At 40.6% G+C, this 18,824-nt stretch overlaps 1 protein-coding gene across 41 annotated transcripts in view; it reads right to left on the reverse strand.

Annotated features, from left to right (window-relative positions):
• Positions 1–18,562, reverse strand: part of LOC103214323 (phosphatidylinositol 3,4,5-trisphosphate 3-phosphatase TPTE2-like) — a 55,531-nt gene extending 36,969 nt beyond the window's left edge. For 9 of the 41 annotated variants that reach the window (XM_073013593.1, XM_073013588.1, XM_073013580.1 and 6 more), the window contains exons 1-6: positions 18,020–18,562; positions 10,722–10,792; positions 7,105–10,016; positions 6,405–6,666; positions 4,028–4,093; positions 3,198–3,259 (exon numbers count right to left, since the gene is read on the reverse strand). In XM_073013593.1, coding sequence (XP_072869694.1) covers positions 3,198–3,259; positions 4,028–4,093; positions 6,405–6,426 — 150 coding nt within the window. In that variant the 5' untranslated portion in view covers positions 6,427–6,666; positions 7,105–10,016; positions 10,722–10,792; positions 18,020–18,562. Of the gene's footprint in view, positions 1–575; positions 6,667–7,104; positions 10,017–10,721; positions 10,793–11,376; positions 16,255–18,019 lie in introns of those variants that run through there. The other 32 variants (XR_012091955.1, XR_012091958.1, XR_012091974.1 and 29 more) reach the window with 29 other exon arrangements.
• Positions 18,563–18,824: the final 262 nt, after the last annotated feature.

Here is an 18,824-nt window from a genome sequence, read left to right on the forward strand (position 1 = left end):
GTGTTATGGGTATTAAATGAGATATGTAAAAGTGCAATACTGTCTGGTATATAAAGAGTTTTTGAAAACTTTATTTCCCCTTTACTTTCTCTTTTAACATACACCTCCCCCACAACACACAGAAAAGACACACACACACACACACACACACACACAGAGGAGTCACCCAAAACAGTCTTTGTGATGTTCTGCAGGGTTGAATTGCCCGAGCAAGGATTTGTGAAAGACTTGGATCTTTTTTATATTGAAATCAAAGGCTGGTGATTTTAGATAAACTTCAGGGTCCTGGGGCCTTAGGTATTGGACCTTCCTACTTTGGGAAAATAATCGCCTCCTGAGCTCTGTAAACAATAACCAGTATAGCATAGAATTCAGGATGCTCTGAGGAGAAGCCAGAGCCCCCAGCCTGGGAAGCATGGCCCTCAGCCTCAGGGAGGGACAGAGGCCTGTCACAAGGTGCCCAAATGCTGCTGCCTGATCACCAAAGGAGAAGAGTCTAAAATGAAACCAAATAACAGGTGGCAATCTTAACCCACTCCCCTAAAAAAACTTCCCTTTTAAAAAGGAAAACTTACCTGAGAAAGAGTTTCTACTCCCTGAAATTCAGTGCTGTTGGTTTTATCTGTTCACCTTTCTCCAAAGTAATACAGGCTTTCCTACAAAAAAGGGTCTAATCCAACCATGGTTCATCTACACTCTCTCCTTTCATATATTAGGTACCCTTAGTGTTTCTATGGCCACCTTCTTTCCTAAAGTCAGTGATTTTTTTTTTTTTTTTTTGGTAGATTCTTGCTCTGTCACCCAGGCTGGAATGCAGTGGTAGGATCTTAGCTCACTACAACCGCTGCCTCCCAGGTTCAAGTGATTTTACTGCCTCAGTCTCCTGAGTAGCTGGGACTACCACCATGCCCAGTTAATTTTTTGTATTTTTAATAGAGATAGAGATTTCACTGTGTTGGCCAGGCTGCTCTCGAACTTCTGACCTCAAGAGATCCGCCGGCCTCAGCCTCCCAAAGTGCTGTGATTACAGGCATGAGCCACCGTTCCCGGCCGCAGTGATCTTTGGGCAGAGGCTACCCAAAATAACAAATTTAACAAAGCCACATCAAGGACTTACCTCATTCAAGGATTCATAAATTCATAAAATTTTAGAGCTGGAAAGACCTTAGAAATCACTTGGTCCAACCCTTCTTTCCATATTACAAATGAGAACACTGAGACCAAAAGAAAACCAAGCAATCTGCCATGGAGATGCTGCAGCCAGTTAGAGGCAGGTCCCTGGTTCTCACTCTAGGGCTCTGGATCAATGGCCGTCAATGACTTTCAAAACTTTTGTTTTTTAAGCTGCAATCCACATTAATAAACCTAGGAGATACACACACACACACCCCCCAATACTTAAACCTTTTGATATTTTCCATTCTGCTCTATTCCCTTTTATTTTTAAAAGATGTTAGTCACAACCCACTCACTTTATTTTACAACTCGCTGATAAATCATGATCTATAGCTTGAAAAACACCTAGAACATCCATTTTCAAAATCTGTGTGTCTCAAATTAGAAAAACCAAAGGTGGTGGAATTGGAGTGCTGGGCATTGTGCATAACCACCACTTCTTCCCTAGACTGTAGGCCAAACAACTCGAGCGGAGCTGCTGGAATGGTAGCATCTCAGCAAGAAAATGACAGAAAGAAAAATGACCAAGAACTCTACTTTAAGTGGAAACAGCCCACCTTGTCTTATCTGAATTTTCTAGAGGTCAGACTCCATATGTATTGACTAAGCAAAGATATTTACATTCAGGGGATGCTTTGAGTTGCAAAATGTTGCTTTTATCTATCTAAGAGTTGTGAGGATGGTCAAGGCTCTTTGGAGAATTTATCTAATTAAGCCTGATAATATTCTCACGAGGAAGGAAGAAGTCATGGTGAGAGACAGGACTAGCTGGATTTCCTAAGTTGACTAAGAATTCCTAAGCCTAGCTGGGGAAGGTGACAGCGCCCACCTTTAAACATGGGGCTGGTAACTCAGCTCACACCCAACCCATCAGGTAGTAAAGGGAGCTCACTAAAATACCAATTAGACTAAAAGCAGGAGGTAAAGAAATAGTCAATCATCTATCCCGAGAGCACAGCGGGAGGGACAATGATCCGGATATAAACCCAGCATTGGAGCCAGCAGTGGCAACCCCCTTTGGGTCCCCTCCCATTGTATGGGAGCTCTGTTTTCACTCTATTAAATCTTGCAATTGCACACTCTTCTGGTTTGTGTTTGTTCCGACTTGAGCTGAGCTTTCACTCACCATCCACCACTGCCGATCGCCCCCCTCCGAGACCCATTGCTGACTTCCACCCCTCTGGATCTGGCAGGGTGTCCTCTGCACTTCTGATCCATCGAGGCGCCCATTGCTGCTCCTGATTGGGCTAGAGGCTCGCCATTGTTCCTGCGCGGCTAAGTGCCCGGGTTCGTCCTAATCGAGCTGAACACTAGTCACTGGGTTCCATGGTTCTCTGTGACCCACGGCTTCTATAGCTATAACACTCACTGCATAGCCCAAGGTTCCATTACTTGGAATCGGTGAGGCCAAGAACCCCAGGTGAGAGAACAAAAGGCTTGCTGCCATCTTGGGAGTGGCCCGCCACCATCTTGGGAGTGGCCAGCCACCATCTTGGGAGTGGTCCGCCACCATCTTGGGAGCTCTAAGAACTAAGACCCACTGGTAATAATGGTACTAGCAGGAGTAAGAGCAGGGCCAGGTGAGGTGAGGGAAGCACTATGATTACTGAATGTTTTTGTATCTGTGTAACATGGCTTTACTCCCCTTACCTTAATCCAGCCCCATCAGGTCTTGTCTTTATTTAAAATGTTGATATTATATACATCATAGATTTCGCATTAATTTTTATTGTTAAAATATTGCATTAAAAATTATTTTAATTATTGCAATTTTTAGCATTCCCTTAAATTTTGCACTTCATTGACCTTGCTCTAGTCTTGGCCCAAAGAGATTCTTAAGTCAGCTACTAACTACTGCATGTTAAATAAGAAAGTATCAAAAACAGGCTTTCTAAAAACTGCTTCTCCAATTAGTTCCACTAAGCACCATGACTAAATCATCTTAACATCCTACCAGTGATGTTTCAGAACTAGCAAACTCAGTCATCATAAGACAAAGTTTGTAGTAACATCTTTCATACCTTTGCAGTTAAAAATAGTTCAGAGGCAATAAGGAAGGCACAAACCACAGTTCCAGTTCTTCCTAGAAAAGAAGTTAGTTCAAGGAACATATGTGGTATAAAAACACACTCAGAAATATTCAAGGAGTTCATTTTAAATTAATTTTCTTTCTTTTTTTGAGACAGAGTCTTGCTGTGTCACTCAGGCCGAAGTGCAGTGGCACAATCTCGGTTCACTGCAACCTCCACCTCACAGGTTAAGAATACGCAAATTACATTTACAGTAAAAATATTTCTCACCACCTCTCTACAAAAGGATACAATGAAGTTTTTACTAAATCTATAAGAAAGCAATAATTCATGTGTTTATAAATTTTTTTGGATAATAGTAAAAAAGAAAAATTCCTTTAGTCAACTCGTTTAGTACACTAATATAACTGATTCCAAACTTGCACAAATATAGAAGAAAAGATAACTTTATACCAGTCTATACACATGAATGTAGATTTAAAAATATACATATTTTCAAAATGAATTCAGCAATGTAGAAACACCACGTATCAACACCAAGTGCCATTTCTCTTAAGAATGCAAGGATTTTTTTTCCAAGATGGCAGATTACAGGCTTTTAGCATGCCTCAGTCATTTGGAAATAGCAAGCTAGTACATAAAGATAAACTCTGTGAACTTTAATTCAAGAAAGAAAATGGCAATTCCCTGGAATTATGAAGGACACCCCAGATCCTGGGGAGGACAATGCAGCCCAAACAGCCCTCATTACAGCATTCGACTGATAAAAAAGAGTGAAGCCTCAGTATGTGAGAGAGGCAGACAACATCCTTCTGTCTTACCTTTCCACTGGGGATTCAAGCAACCCGGGGATTCAAGCAACCTGGGGCTTCTCCCAAGCCCTGGAACTAATTAGAGGAGAGAGTTGGAGACTTTGTGAGGGAAAGACACAGGGAAAAGCTGCAGGCATTTTCCCAAATCTGAACTGAGAGAAGGACAATATTGGGGGACTTTCCCCATCTGGCTCCACCCATGTTGTACCCCCAACACCCCTACCCCTAAGGCTGAGGATCGGGGGAGCTCAGATTAATGTATACTCTGGGAATCAGTCCATTGCCTGAGGCAACAGAAAGCTCCTCTCCATAAACAAGGATCAAGTATATAGCCAGCAGCACTGGCCACAGCCAGCTCTTACCCATGGTGCCATCTACTGGCTTGTAGGTCAAACCACACACCCAATATAAAACTTTCTGACCGAAGTGCATAGGGCTACAGAAGCAAAGCCAAAAGATGCCATCTAGCATGCTCTACAGTCACACCCCCTAGGGAGGAGGGAAAGGGAAAGAAGAAGAAAGAAGGAGAAGGAAGAGGAGGAGGAAGAGGAAGAAGAAGAAGAAGAAATATAATAATAATAATATCATCATAGGAAAGGAAAGGAAAAAAAATTCTACTCAAAGAAAAATAATTACAAAAACTAGAAGTGCTAGCATCTCCAGATGAGAAGGACCAGTGCAAGAATTCGGGCACCATGAGAAATCTGAATGTAGTGACACCACCAAAGGATCACACTAGCTCTCTGGCAATGCTTTCTACCAAAATGAAAACTCAGAAATGACAAAGAATTCAAAGCATGGGTTGCAAGAAAGCGCAATGAGATTCAAGGTTGAAATCAACAAAAAGAAACTTCTAAATCAACCCAGGAAATGAAGGAAGAGATAAACATCTTAAGAAATTAATCAGAACTTCTGGAATTTAAAAAAACTCACTTAAGGAATTTCAAAATACAATTGAAAGCTTTTATCAATAGACTGGACCAAGTAGAAAACATAATTTCAGAGCTTGAAAACTGATCTTTTGAACTAATGCAGTCAGACAAAAATAAAGAAAAAGATTTTTTAAAAGTGAAGAAAGCCTTTCAGAGATATGAGATTATGTAAAGTGATCAAACCTACAAATTACTGGTATTCCCTAGAGAAAAGGAGAAAAAGAAAACAACCTGGAAAATATATTTGATGGAATAATTCAAGAAAATTTATTGACTCTTGCTAGAAAGGTAGACATCTAGGTACAATAAAGCCAGAGAGCACCTGCAGATACTATAAAAAAATGAACATTACCAAGGCATATACTCACCAGACTGTCCAAGGTCACCATTAAAGAAAAAGTCCTAAAAGGCACTAGAGAAAAAGGCCAGTTCACATACAAAGGGAGCCCCATCAGGATAAGAGCAGACTTCTCAGCAGAAACCTTACAAGCCAGGAGAGATTGGGGGGTCTATTTTCAGAATTCTTAAAGAAAATAAATTATAATCAAAAGATTCATATCCTTCCAAACTGAGCTTCAGGAGTGAAGGAGAAAAAAAAACAAAAACATTTTTCCAGAGAAGCAAGTGCCAAGAGAATTCATTACCACTAGACCACTCTTACAAGAGATGCCTAAGGGAGTTCTAAACATGGAAATGAAAGAATGATACCTGCTATATAACATACTTAAGTACATAGCACACAGACCCTATAAAACAACCACACAATAGAAAGTACAAAATACCAGCTAACAATTTCACAATAGGGTGAAAAGCTCACAGGTCAACATTAACCCTGAATGGCAAATGGTTTAAAGACACCACTTAAAAGTCGCAGAGTGGCAAGTTGGATTACAAAAACAAAAAAAAACAAAAAACAAAACCCATCTGTCTGCTGTCTTCAAGAGACCCATTTCACATGTAACAACACCATTACATTCAAAGTAAAGGGTTGAAGAAAGATCACACAAACAAAACACAAAAAAGAGCAGGGGTCACTATTCCTAAAACAGATAAAACAGGCTTTAAGCCAACAATAGTAAAAAAGGACAAAAAAGGGCATTACATAACGATAAGGAGTTCAATTCAACAAGAAGCCTTAACTATCCTAAATATATATGCACCCAACATTGGCTCACCCAGGTTAATAAAACAGACACTTCTAGACCTGTGAAAACACTTAGCCACACAACAATAGTTAGGGGACTTCAATGCCTACTGATAACATTACACAGATCATTAAGGCAGAAAACTAAAAAAGAAATTAACTTTGGACTTAAATTCAATACTTGACCAATTGCACCTAATAGAAACCTAAAGAACACTCAACCACAGAATATACATTCTTCTCATTTGCATACCAAACGTATTTCAAGATCAACCACATGTTCCACTGAGGCAGAGTCTCACTCTGTTACCCAGGCTGGAGTGCACTGGCATGATCTCGGCTAGCTGCAACCTGTCTCCCGGGCTCAAGTGATTCTTCTGCTTCAGCCTCCCGAGTAGCTGGGATTACAGGTACGCACCACCACACCCGGCTAATTCTTGTATTTTCAGTAGAGATGGGGTTTCACAATGTTGGCCAGGCTGGTCTCTAGCTCCTGACCTCAGGTGATCCGCGCAACTGGGCCTCCCAAAGTGCTGGGATTGCAGGCATGAGCTACCGCACCTGGTTATTATCTACATATTTTGAGTAACAGTTAAATGTTATCTGAATATTAATTCTATTGTATATCTTTCTTTTTGAAAATATAAAGGAATCTAAAACTTAGTTACTTAAACTGTAATTTAAATTATTTACTGTTCCCACATAATAAAGTAACATAAATTCAGCTTAATTAAAAAACAAAACAAAAAGCAGAGTCATCTTAATAGTAGTTTGTACTTTTTTTTTTTTTGAGACAGAGTCTCACTCTGTTGCCCATACAAGTAAATCCACCCAAATCTCCTTTTCAACATAAGAAGCTAGGCAAAACCAGTGTAATTTTGGAAGTCTATATTTAAGGAAACATGTATTATTTAAAATAAATTATAAAGGTAAAAACAAATTTGTTTAAACCAAAAAATTTCAAATGTTTACTTCTTTTTAAATTGAAATATCATGGGAGACCTACATACCATTCTGAGCTTCTCAACACCTTTTAATTCAGTCACTGACATTAAAATCTGCACCTAGAAAGAAAAAAAGATCACATCACTCATCTGCACAACTGATTAATTAGCAAATAATTATTAAATACTTACTGCATCCCAGGCACTGTTCTTGGCACTGGGGAGTCAGTGGTGAATAAAACCTGTCTTAACAGAAGTTAATGGCAAACTGTTATAGCTATAAATATACCCATAGTTTAACATTTAATTGTTCATCCTGAAACATTTTGGTTTTTTTAAATTAATTTTAACTACAGTCAACCTTACTAATTTCACAGTTATAAATAATGTACATTTCCCTCAACCCCTCTGCCCTTAGAGAAGCTTCCTCATACACACAACAAAGTCAGAACTAAATCAGACTCCCAATATGCCATTAGTTAGGTTAGGGAGGAGGCTTGGTAACTGGGAGCTGAGTTGAGGCCCATAAGCCTGTCCCAGCCCCAGCTTGCTCTTCAATGCAGCTACCTATTCAGTCTACTATTCTCTCAGTGGCTTTATCTGTTACCATGCCTTTCCTGCCAACAATGAGAAGCATCTTTAAATTCTGTAAAGTTTTGTCGTATCTCCAAGCTACATGGCAGTCGAGAGGCTACAGGTGATAAATTATATACTTACAGATAATAGCGTAAATGTATCCATAAACACATTTTCCATCTCTGGGGACACAGAACAATGATTACATTTAAATACAGTGCATAGTAAAATAAGTTAAAAATATTGAAAGTACTCTAAATAAAAGCTTACTAATTCAAGATAACTGCAGGCAAGAGCAATCTGGAAATTTTAAATTAAAAATTTCTTAAAACAAAATTTTCCAATTTACTAATTTATAAAAGAAATACAACTACATGGGCCTTAATAAAAATTTTAAATGCACTCTCACACACACACTATATTCTAGAGAAGAACTATTCCATCAAAATCCCAGCTTTGAATAACTTATTATTTTAAATAATTAGTAACTAAAACCAAGCAATCTGTCACACAGAGAGGGGAAAAGGTAATATTCTGAGTTACAAAGTTTTTACCCTGTCTGATAAAAATAGAAGCATAAAAGTTTAACTTAAATTTTTCCTGGATTTAAATTTATAGATAAATTTGTTTTCCAGTGAAATATCCTCAATACCAATTTTACCAAGGAGGCCTTCTTCTGAAGGCCACCTCTGAAATAATTAGAGAATAAATGTCAATGGCATGATATTAAGATTTTATTCGGCTGGGCACAGTGGCTCATGTCTGTAATCCCAGCACTTTGGGAGCTGAGGTGGGCAAATCACGAGGTCAGGAGTTTGAGACCAGCCTGGCTAACATGGTAAAACTCCATCTCTACTAAAGATACAAAAAATTAGCTAGGTGTGGTGCTGTGTGCCTGTAATCCCAGCTACTCGGGAGGCTGAGGCAAGAGGATCACCTGAACCCAGGAGGCAGAGGTTGCAGTGAGCCGAGACTGTGCCATTGCACTCCAGCCTGGGCGACAGGGTGAGACTCCATGGAGAAAGAAAGAAAAGAAAGGAAAGAAAAGAAAAAAGAAAAGAGAGAGAAAGAAGGAAAAGAAAAAAAGAAAAGAAAGAAAAGAGAGAGAAAGAAGGAAAAGAAAAAAAAGAAAAGAAAGAAAAGAGAAAGAAAAGAAAAAAAAGACAAGACAAGACAAGACAAGACAGGTTATTCAAGAAAAGCATTTCGGGGCCAGGTGCAGTGGCTCATGTCTGTAATGCCAGCACTTTGGGAGGCCAAGGCAGTAGGATCACTTGAGGCCAGGAGTTCAGAGGCCAGTCTGGGCAGTGGGCAGTGTAGCAAGACCTCGTCTCTACAAAAGAATGTTTAACGAATTAGCTCAGTGTGGTGGCACGTGCCTGTAGTCCCAGCTATTCAGGAGGCAGAGGCAGAAGGATGGCTTGAGCCCTGGAATTCAAGGCTGCAGTGAACTATGACGGTGCCATTGCACTCAAGCCTGGGTGACAGAGCAAGACTCTGCGCCCCCAGCCCCCAAAAAAAGAAAAACAGGAAAGGAATTTAGGTAGGAAACTTTTCTATTGCTCTTAAAAGTAATAGGACCTAGAAAGGTAGAGGATGAGGCCAGGCACAATGGCTCACACCTGTAGCCCCAACACTTTGGGAGGCCGAGGCAGGCGGATCGCTTGAGCCCAGGAGTTCAAGACCAGCCTTTGCAACATGGCAAAACCCTGTCTCTGAAAAAAAAAAAAGCAAAAATTAGTCAGATGTGGTGGCACGTACTTGTAGCCCCAGTTACTTGGGAGGCTGGAGTGGGTGGATCAGTTGAGCCCAGGAGGAGGAGGGTGCAATGGCCCAAGACCGCACTATTGTACTCCAGCCTGGGCAACAGAGTGAGACCTTGTCTCAAAAAAAAGAAAATGTAGAGGATGGTATGACTCATGTTTTTTCAGGGTTTTCACATATGTATCAAGGCACTAGATAACTTGACTCTAGAATTTGCTAGGAGTGTAGATATGCTGTCTTGCTGACTGAATAGCCCTATTACTCACATGCCAAAACTGAAACTGGGATAAGCACATTTGAGAATAAGCCCTATCACCCAGACCTTTCCTTTCCTAATTTGTAGCTTCCATTTGTGTAATCAGGTCTAAAATCCTTTTTTTGAACAGATATACAGCAGAAAAGCAAACATTTAAAGCAGGACAGAGTAAGAATTTAACATATAATACATAAGAGCAGAGTTTCTTAACTCAGCACTACTGACATTTTGAACCAGATACTTCTCTGTTGGGCAGGACTGTCCTGGGCATTAGAGGATATTTAGTAGCACCCCTGGTTTACATTCATTACATGTCAGTAGCTCATCCCCTATCCAACATTCATGATAACCAAAAATCTCTTCAAACATTGCCTGAAGTTTCCTGGGAAACAAAATATTTCCAGTTAAGAACCACTGCTTTAGAGAATGGTTATAAAATTCTATCATAACATAAAGATAAAATAATAGTACAAGTAGGATTATGTAGTCTACAATTTTCTGGGATTACTCACAACCTCTTAGTATTTTTCCGATTTTAAAATTCTTGCTCTCACAATTTCTATATATGTCTAGATATCCACACTGCTGTGATAATTTTCATATATTCCCCTAAAAAATACAACATTAAAAACTCACAATACTCTCAAAACTCTGTGTTTCTTCTGTACCCTCTCATAATTTATCGAAATATACACTTCATTCCTCTATAAAAACCTTATTGTTAAGATTTCCCATCTCGGCATTCTGGTTAACTTAAAATGAACAGACTTCTGACCAAGAAAGCAAATTAAACTTTCATTTCTCCGTTAGAAAAAAACAAAGCCAGACTAAGTAGAGAGAGCATGTTAAGTGTTTCCATATAGTTTTTTTACTTCTAATGGTAAGTTTATCTGTGGTTTAAATGCTAAAAGACTGATTTAACCAATTTTAAGTGATCTCATATCTGCAAACAATATGAAATGTAATTAAGATGAGAAAAATAGGTATTGGGTTTCTGTAAATAAGTTGAGATTAACATTAACAAAATTCAGCTTTGCTATTTAAGACAGAAATGGATACGTTTATAAAATTATAATTTAATACTTACTATCGAATTTTTGTCCTTCTATAAAAGTTTCTAGAGCAGCAGCATAGTTTTTTAAATGGTATTCACATATCCTGCATGAACATATTTAAACCAAATTAACACACACACAAGATCTGGAAAACAGCCTTCTTTCTAAATAAAAACATCTTAGTATTTTCTATTGTTGAAAGAAAAAATTTATTTTAAGTATATGTTAGTATGCCAAGACACTTTCTAAAATACTGTTAACATCTAGTACCATTTCCAGTAAAATTCAATTTTAGAACTTACTTCAGAAGGAATTTCACTTTAATTGTACATACTTGCTTATTCCAAAATATCATTATACAAAGGAATTAAAGCAGTTTCTTAAAGAATAAAGTTACACTTATCAACAGAAACAAGATGGGATATAAAGCTAATGGATATAGAGCTTTCATAGCGTTAAATGTAGCCTACTCAGCTTGATTGAAGAATAGGATGTTTTCTAGTCAGTAAAATAGAGTAAATTCCAAATGATAAACAAAAAAGGAATGTGAAATCCATCAGTTTCATCTATACCTTGCAGTTATTTCAATCATCACTATATTAAAATATATTAAGTATAGATCTCCTATCACATACTAGGTTAACGAAATAATAGAACTATAACTTTATATTTAAAGTTGAATCATACCTGCTATAAATACATACATACAGCATCAAGCTTACATTGCCCTCTCTTATCCTCTATCAATAGCACACAACTCTAATAAAATGCAATTAAACATTCTGTTCAAAGCCAGATACAATCTAATAGATGGCTATAGCAACTGATCAAGAGTTAACATTAGAGAGATTAAAACTTTTTCACCCTGTGCAGTCACAACATGTAGGTGTGGTAGCTGGAAAAATAATTATGTAAGAGATTACACAACTAGGGAGATCAAGGACAAGTGCAGGAACACAGAAGCACTTTTATTTTCTGCCAACTGCCTACAAACTCTAGGGATTTTTCCAGTTTTCTTAAGTCGTAAAATTGCTTCAATAGCCACATGTGTCACTGACTTTGCTTTAATCTAGTAGCATAATTCTCACAAAGCAATGAATACAGATGCCCCTCAACTCACCTGGGGTGACATTCGATCAACAGAAAGAAAGTGTGGCTCAAACTAAGAGAGCAAAGAAGCTATAAGATGCTACTTCAAGGGCCTCACTTTGTACCTTGCAGGCTGTTATAAGAAATTTGGACCTTAGGTGCGATGGAAAGCCATGGAAAGTTTGTTGTTAGTAGGAGAGAGACATGGTCCAATTTACTCTTTTTAAATGTCATTCTGGTTGCTGTATGGTGAATGCATAATAACATATCAGGACTGGAAACAAAAACTTCTTAGAAAACTTCTACATTAAGTCTAGGCTAGAAAAGGATGTTAGCCACAGAGGTGATGAAGAGAAATATAATGAGCTGGAATATATTAGAACCAGCAAGACTTGCCAATGCAGGATAAGATAAACTGAAGATCAATCCAGGGTTTTGGGCTTACTTAGATCTATACCTGGCACCCAGTAAGCACTCAATGAAAAAAGTATTGATTTCTCTCCTTGCGGACATTTTTCTGCCTTTTCCCCAATCTCTAATTTGACCACATCTCCTTTGCCACAAAATATAAAAATGTTTGCCTCTCTAGTCTTAATCTTCTCAAAGCCACTAGTAACCCCTTATCAAATCCAACAAGCTGAAGTTCTTTCAGCTTACTATTCTGTTTGCTTCTTAAAAACTAATGTTTTCTGGGTTGGGCGCGGTGGTTCACACCTGTAATCCAAGCACTTTAGGAGGCTGAGATGGGTGGATCACCTGAGGTCAGAAGTTCAAGACCAGCCTGGCCAACATGGCAAAACCCCATCTCTACTAAAAGCACAAAAATTAGCCAGGCATGGTGTGCGTGCCTGTTTAATCCCAGCTACTCAGGAGGCTGAGGCAGGAGAATTGCTTGAACCCAGGAGGCAGAAGTTGCAGTGAGTCGAGACTGTGCCATTGCATTTCAGCCTGGGTGACAAGAGCAAAACTCTGTCTCAAAAAATAAAAAAATAAAAAATAAATAAAAATAAAAAATCTAATGTTTTCCTTGGGCTCAGTACTTAAGAATTCCTCCCCTTTAGAAACATTCTTTGACTCTTTGAGTGGTGTCAGGGCTTCACATACGTCCTGAATCATCCCGATGACTCAAGTCTATCTTGAGAGCCTAAACAGTGCTCCCGTGCAATACCAGCATTTTCTCTAGACTTTACCTGAAATGTCCCAGAGGCAATTCATAGACAAATATTCAAAATCTAAAACTACTTCCTCTCTTCAAACCTATCCCCTCATGCTGAATGCAGTCTTCTAAGTGCTATCATCCTAGGTGCCATTTAAGTGAAAGGCACCAATTCCTACTACATTCCGCCAGCCAGAAACTCAGGAGTCATCCCTTATATTCCAATCATCAAGTCCAGTGCATTTTACATAAAACTACTCCCCTCCATGCCCTCAATCACTGCCCTACATGCAGATAGTCATCTTTGACCTGGTCTGCACCACCATCTTCCTGCGATCCACTATCCCTTGTGACTCTTCCAATTCATTATCTACTCTGCTTTTAAAGTAGGTTTTGTAATTCAGAAAATTTCATTTCTTTCCTCCAAATTCTTCACAGATCTCCATGATCATATGATAAAAATGAAAACCATCTGCTGAGATTTAATGCCTTTGATGGCCTGGCCTCTCTCCACTTGTTTAGCCTTTATCTCCTGGCACTTGCCTCCTCACATTTTATGTTCTAATACTACTGAACAACTTGTATTATTCCCAAAACAGAACAGTTATGTAGTCTTTGCCATGTGCCCGGCACTGTACTAAGCATACAATACAGGGTACCTCACTTATCCTCATAATAACCCTTTCAAGTAGGTCCTATTTGTTCCCATTTGACAGATGAGAAATCTGCTCTGGAGTGATGACAGGAACCTTACCAAAGTTACACAGTTATCATGAAACTGGAATTTTGACCCAAGAGTCTCTGACTCCAGAGCCTGGACTCAACCACCACACACACTGGGCCTTGAACGATTCTCAAGAGTCACATGTTTTCCCTCCCTACTGAATTTTGCAACCTCCTCTGTAAAGTTTTTTAACTCCCTCAGTCAGATTCTATTCTGCTATGCTCTTTTATACACAACACCATTACAGTAGTTACCTTATATTTTAATGATCTGTTGACTTGTCTATCCACTAGACTGAAAACTCACTTATTGAAGTTTTTTCATCCTGAGAGTCCTGATTTCCAGTACAACATTCACCACTTAATGTTCATTCTTTGTTGAATGAATGAAAAATGTGAAACAGCATATGTGATAAGAACATCTCCCCTTTATTCCTAATTGGATGACCTTACATAAAATATACACATTTTAACTCACATGATACCAAGTGACATGAATCCCAAATGGCTGTTAAAGCAGCCCTTGGGAAAATCCAGGAGAAATACTCTCACATTCATCATCAAGGTTTCAGTCCTACTTATCATTACCAATTATTTAATAATTTACATTGATCTGTTCATCTTTGTGAGGTCATCTCACAGTTTAAAAAGAACATTTCTTCTTAACACAGCTAGTTCTTATCATGATCATCCTCCCCACACCCAGGGTTTCTGATTAGGGGTCTGTGGTGGGTCCTGAGAATTTGCATTTCTAGGGCCAGGCACACAGTGGCTCACGCCTGTAATCCCAGCACTTTGGGAGGCTGAGGGTAGTGGATCATTTGAGGCTAAGAGTTTGAGACCAGCCTGGCCAACACAGTAAAACCCCATCTCTACTAAATCTATAAAAATCAGCTGAGTGTAGTTACACATGCCTGTAATCCCAGCTAATTGGGAGGCAGACGCAGGAGAATTGCTTGAACCTGGGAGGCGGAGGTTGCAGTGAGCTGAGATTGCGCCACTGCATTCCAGCCTGGGCGACAGAGCAAGACTCTGTCTCAAATAAATAAATAAATAATTTGCATTTCTAATATGTTGATGCTGCAGCTCAACTGGAGCCCACATCTTTGAGGACCAGTGTTCTATAGCACTAGACTAAAATTTGGGAAACCTGTGTCCGGCGTCTCCCTTCTGCCTGTAACTGGTGTGTCTCCATGACAGATCATTTGGATTTACTTGGGTCTCAGTTTTCTTTTTAAGAAATGAGGTATCTTTATGTTGCCTAGGCTGGTCTTGAACCCCTGATCTCAAACTCCTAGTCTCATGTGATCCTCCCACCTCAGCCTCCCAAAGTGGTAAGATTACAGGCGTGAGCCACCACACTCAGCCAGGTCTGCTTTCTTATGTACACTGTGAAAAGGAAGAGTAAGAAGTACTGGACTACATGAGTCATAAGGACATTTTTTAAAAAACAAAATCTCACTCTCTCACCCAGGCTGGAGTGCAATGGTGTGATCTCGGCTCACTGCAACCTCCGCCTTCCAGGTTCAAGCAATTCTCCTGCCTCAGCCTCCCAAGTAGCTGGGATTTCAGTCACCTGCCACCACGGCCCAGCTAATTTTTTGTATTTTTAATAGAGACGGGGTTTCACTATGCTGGCCAGGCTGGTCTTAAACTTCTGACCTCAGGTGATCCACCCGCCTCGGCCTCCCAAAGTGTTGGGATTACAGGCGTGAGCCACCACACCTGGCCCATAAGGATTTTCAATGACAGTTTGCACTTCTGATGAATTGCCAGGTGATCCTGATACTGCTGGTCCAAGAGCCACACATTAAAAACCAAGGTACTAGTGCTATGCACATGACTATTCTATGCAATTCTACTCCTAGGTATATATAATCAAAAGAAAGAAATGCATCTGTTCACCAGAATACACACAAGAGTACTCACAGAAGCTTTATTTATGCTAGCTAATAACTAGAAATAAACCAGATGTCCAATCAGAATAAACTGTGCTATACTTACATTCATACAACATATATTTATACAATTATACAACAGAATACTACACAGCAATGCAAAAGAACTACCGCTTCACACAATATGGATGTATACTCTTGTAATAATTAAAGCAAAAACAGACTGCCTACACTGGATAAAGCACCTACTATATGATTCTGTTTATGAGTCAATATCAAGCAAAACGAACTGATGGTGATGGAGGTGAAAACAGGAGTCAGCAGGACAGTAAGAAGAATTGCTGGCTGGGAAGAAGCATGAAGGAACTTTATGAATGGAGACGCTCTATATCTTGACCTGGGTGGTGTACACATAGGTAAAAACTCATCAAACTGTAGACTTAAAATTTGTGTTATTTACATGTATCATATATGCCTCAATAAAAAATTTGAAGCCAGGTGCAGTCACACCTGTAATCCCAGCACTTTGGGAGGCTGAGGCGGGCAGATCACCTGAGATCAAGAGTTTGAGACCAGCCTGGCCAACACGGCCAAACTCCATCTCTACTAAAAAGTACAAAAATTAACCAGGTGTGGTGGTGTGCACCTGTAATCCCAGCTACTTGGGAGGCTGAGGCAGGAGAATCACTTGAACCTGGGAGGCAGAGGTTGCAGTGAGCTGAGATTGTGCCATTGTACTCCAGCCTGGGCGACAGAGTGAGACCCTGTCTCAAAAATAATAATAATAATAAGTAAAGTAAGATGGAAAGTGACAATGAAGTTCATTATATTAATATTCTTTAAAAGCAACTTTTTTTTTTTTTTTTTTTTGAGACAGAGTCTCACTCTGTCACCCAGGCTGGAGTGCAGTGTCATGATCTCAGCTCACTGCAACCTCCACTTCCCAGGTTCAAGCGATTCTCCTGCCTCAGCCTCCCAAGTAGCTGTGATTTCAGGCACCTGCCACCATGGCCCAGCTAATTTTACAGACATGAGACACTGTGCCCAGCCTAAAAGCAACTTTTATATAAACTGGATTTCCAAAGGAAGCACTAGGCCTAACATGACAATTAAGAAATGTAATTCAAAGTAATAGTTACCTAATATAAAAAATTATGGAGGAAAATTCTCACTGCTTCCTGTAACATTATCCCAAACCTGACCCCAGAAGCCTTATTGCTGGTATCTAAAGATCTATATATTTAGATTTAAAAAACATACCTGGACCCTAAAAGGCCTTACAGGACCTGGCTCCTAGTTTCCTGTCCAACTTATCTCCTAACCAAATGGGCCCTCTAACAAAAAGGGCCTTTTTGCTGCTCCATATACAGACCCACTTCATTCCTACTTCAGGATCTCTGCACTGGCTCTTGGTCCTGCCTGGAATGTTCTTTCCCAGAGCTTCCAAGCTCATTCTCTTGTTCCTTCAGGTCTCTGCTCAACTATCACCTTAACAGAGGCTCTAGTACCCTGTGGCACATTTCTTATAAAAGCCATAGCTCGAAAAGATGCTGTCTTGCCTGAAATCGTTAACCTTATGTTAGATCATAACAAAACAGGGTTTCCTTTTTTTCTGTGCTTTAAAGCAAAAAGAAACAAAACAAAAACCAAAAAAGCATCATTTATCTTTAGGCTCTTCTTTAACTCTTATTAACTCTTGCTCTTTTACATTCCTTCACAGCTTTATAGTTTGTCTTCACTGCACACCTACGAGAAGTGATTTCTAGGTTAGCTAAGTATGTAACTAAGACTAACCCACAGCAATCAGCACCTTTGCACACAGCAACTCCTAAAAAATTTTTGAGAAACAAATGAGTGAATAAAGAACTATGACAAGACATCTGGAAAGTTTCAGGGACGTGAGGGAGAAGGTTTTTGTTCCAGTAGACTGACATCATACCGACACTTTTATATAAGAATGGCAACAATGATTATCAAACGAAAAAATTAATTTTCATCGAGCCCAGAGTCCACTTTTCTCTTCTAGTCATAAACGCCATTAAAAAAAAAAAATCCTTTCAGCCCAACTACAGATGCCAACCATGCTCCCAATAAATAGAGGACGTTCTTCTCAGAAGCTTCAGGAATGCAAGAGTCTGGAAGTGGAAAGGGCAAGACAGGAGGAGTCTGAGGTAACGCGGCTACCGGGAGACAGAGAAAGGAGACAGAGAATCTCAACACTGGGGCTGAGACGCAGCATCCCTAGAGCCTGGGTGCCAATCAGGCGGTGCTGGCAGGAGGCGGGTCAGCCGGGAGTGGAGGCAGCAGAAAAGGCTCTCTCACCTCTAACGCCGCCTGGGGGTCCCGGTCGATTAGAGCATCTGAGAAGCTCTGGAAAAATCTGTCAGAAAAACGACTCCAGCAGAGCCCACTGACCAAGGAAAGGGGGATAAAATAAATAGCAAAGGGAAGGAAAAACACGCACCTCTGGGATGCTGCAGGTCCTGCTGCAGCCGCCGCCATCCCTCGTAGTCACTGTTGCTGCCGCCGGAGCTGCTCCTACCGCGCTCAGAAACTCCGCCACCGCCCAAGGGGGAAACTTCTGCAGAAACACCAACCGAGCTTCCGTCCTAAGTAGCCAACCAGCAGCCACGCAGCGTGCTGCTAGCGGGACGTGGAGGCGACACGCGGGCGCGTGGCCGGCTGGGTCAGTGGAGGACCGAGTTCTCCCAGCCGGCACCCCGGCCCGGGACCCACGCTCACAGTCCCCGTGGTTACGGTGGCCTGGGCCTACGAGTTCTCCCTCTTTTCCACCGCGCCCACGCCCGCGGGCACTCGGACAGAGCCTCCAGGAGTAGTAGCTCAGATGCACTTTTGTTAACACACCGTTATCCCTCAGGAACGTGTACGGGCAGGGGCGTTTGCTTGTCCGTTAATAACAGAAGCTACAGGCCGGGCGTCGTGGCTCACGCCTATAATCCCAGCACTTTGGGAGGCCCAGACGGGTGGATCACGAGGTCAGGAGTTCAAGACCAGCCTGGCCAAGATGCTGAAACCCTGTCTACTAAAACTATAAAAACTAGCCGGGCGTAGTGGCACGCGCCTGTAATCCCAGCTATTCGGGAGGCTGAGGCAAGAGAATCCCTTGAACCCGGGCAGCAGAGGTTGCAGTGGGTCAAGAGTGTGCCACTGCACTCCTGCCTGGGCGACAGAGCGAGACTCCGTTTCAAAAATATAATAATAATAACACAAGCTACTTCAAGCTCCGTTTTCCCTAGGTTTTATCACGG

This window comes from Chlorocebus sabaeus, chromosome 3, assembly GCF_047675955.1.
Source record: "Chlorocebus sabaeus isolate Y175 chromosome 3, mChlSab1.0.hap1, whole genome shotgun sequence".
In the NCBI taxonomy this organism is placed as follows: Eukaryota; Metazoa; Chordata; class Mammalia; order Primates; family Cercopithecidae; genus Chlorocebus; species Chlorocebus sabaeus.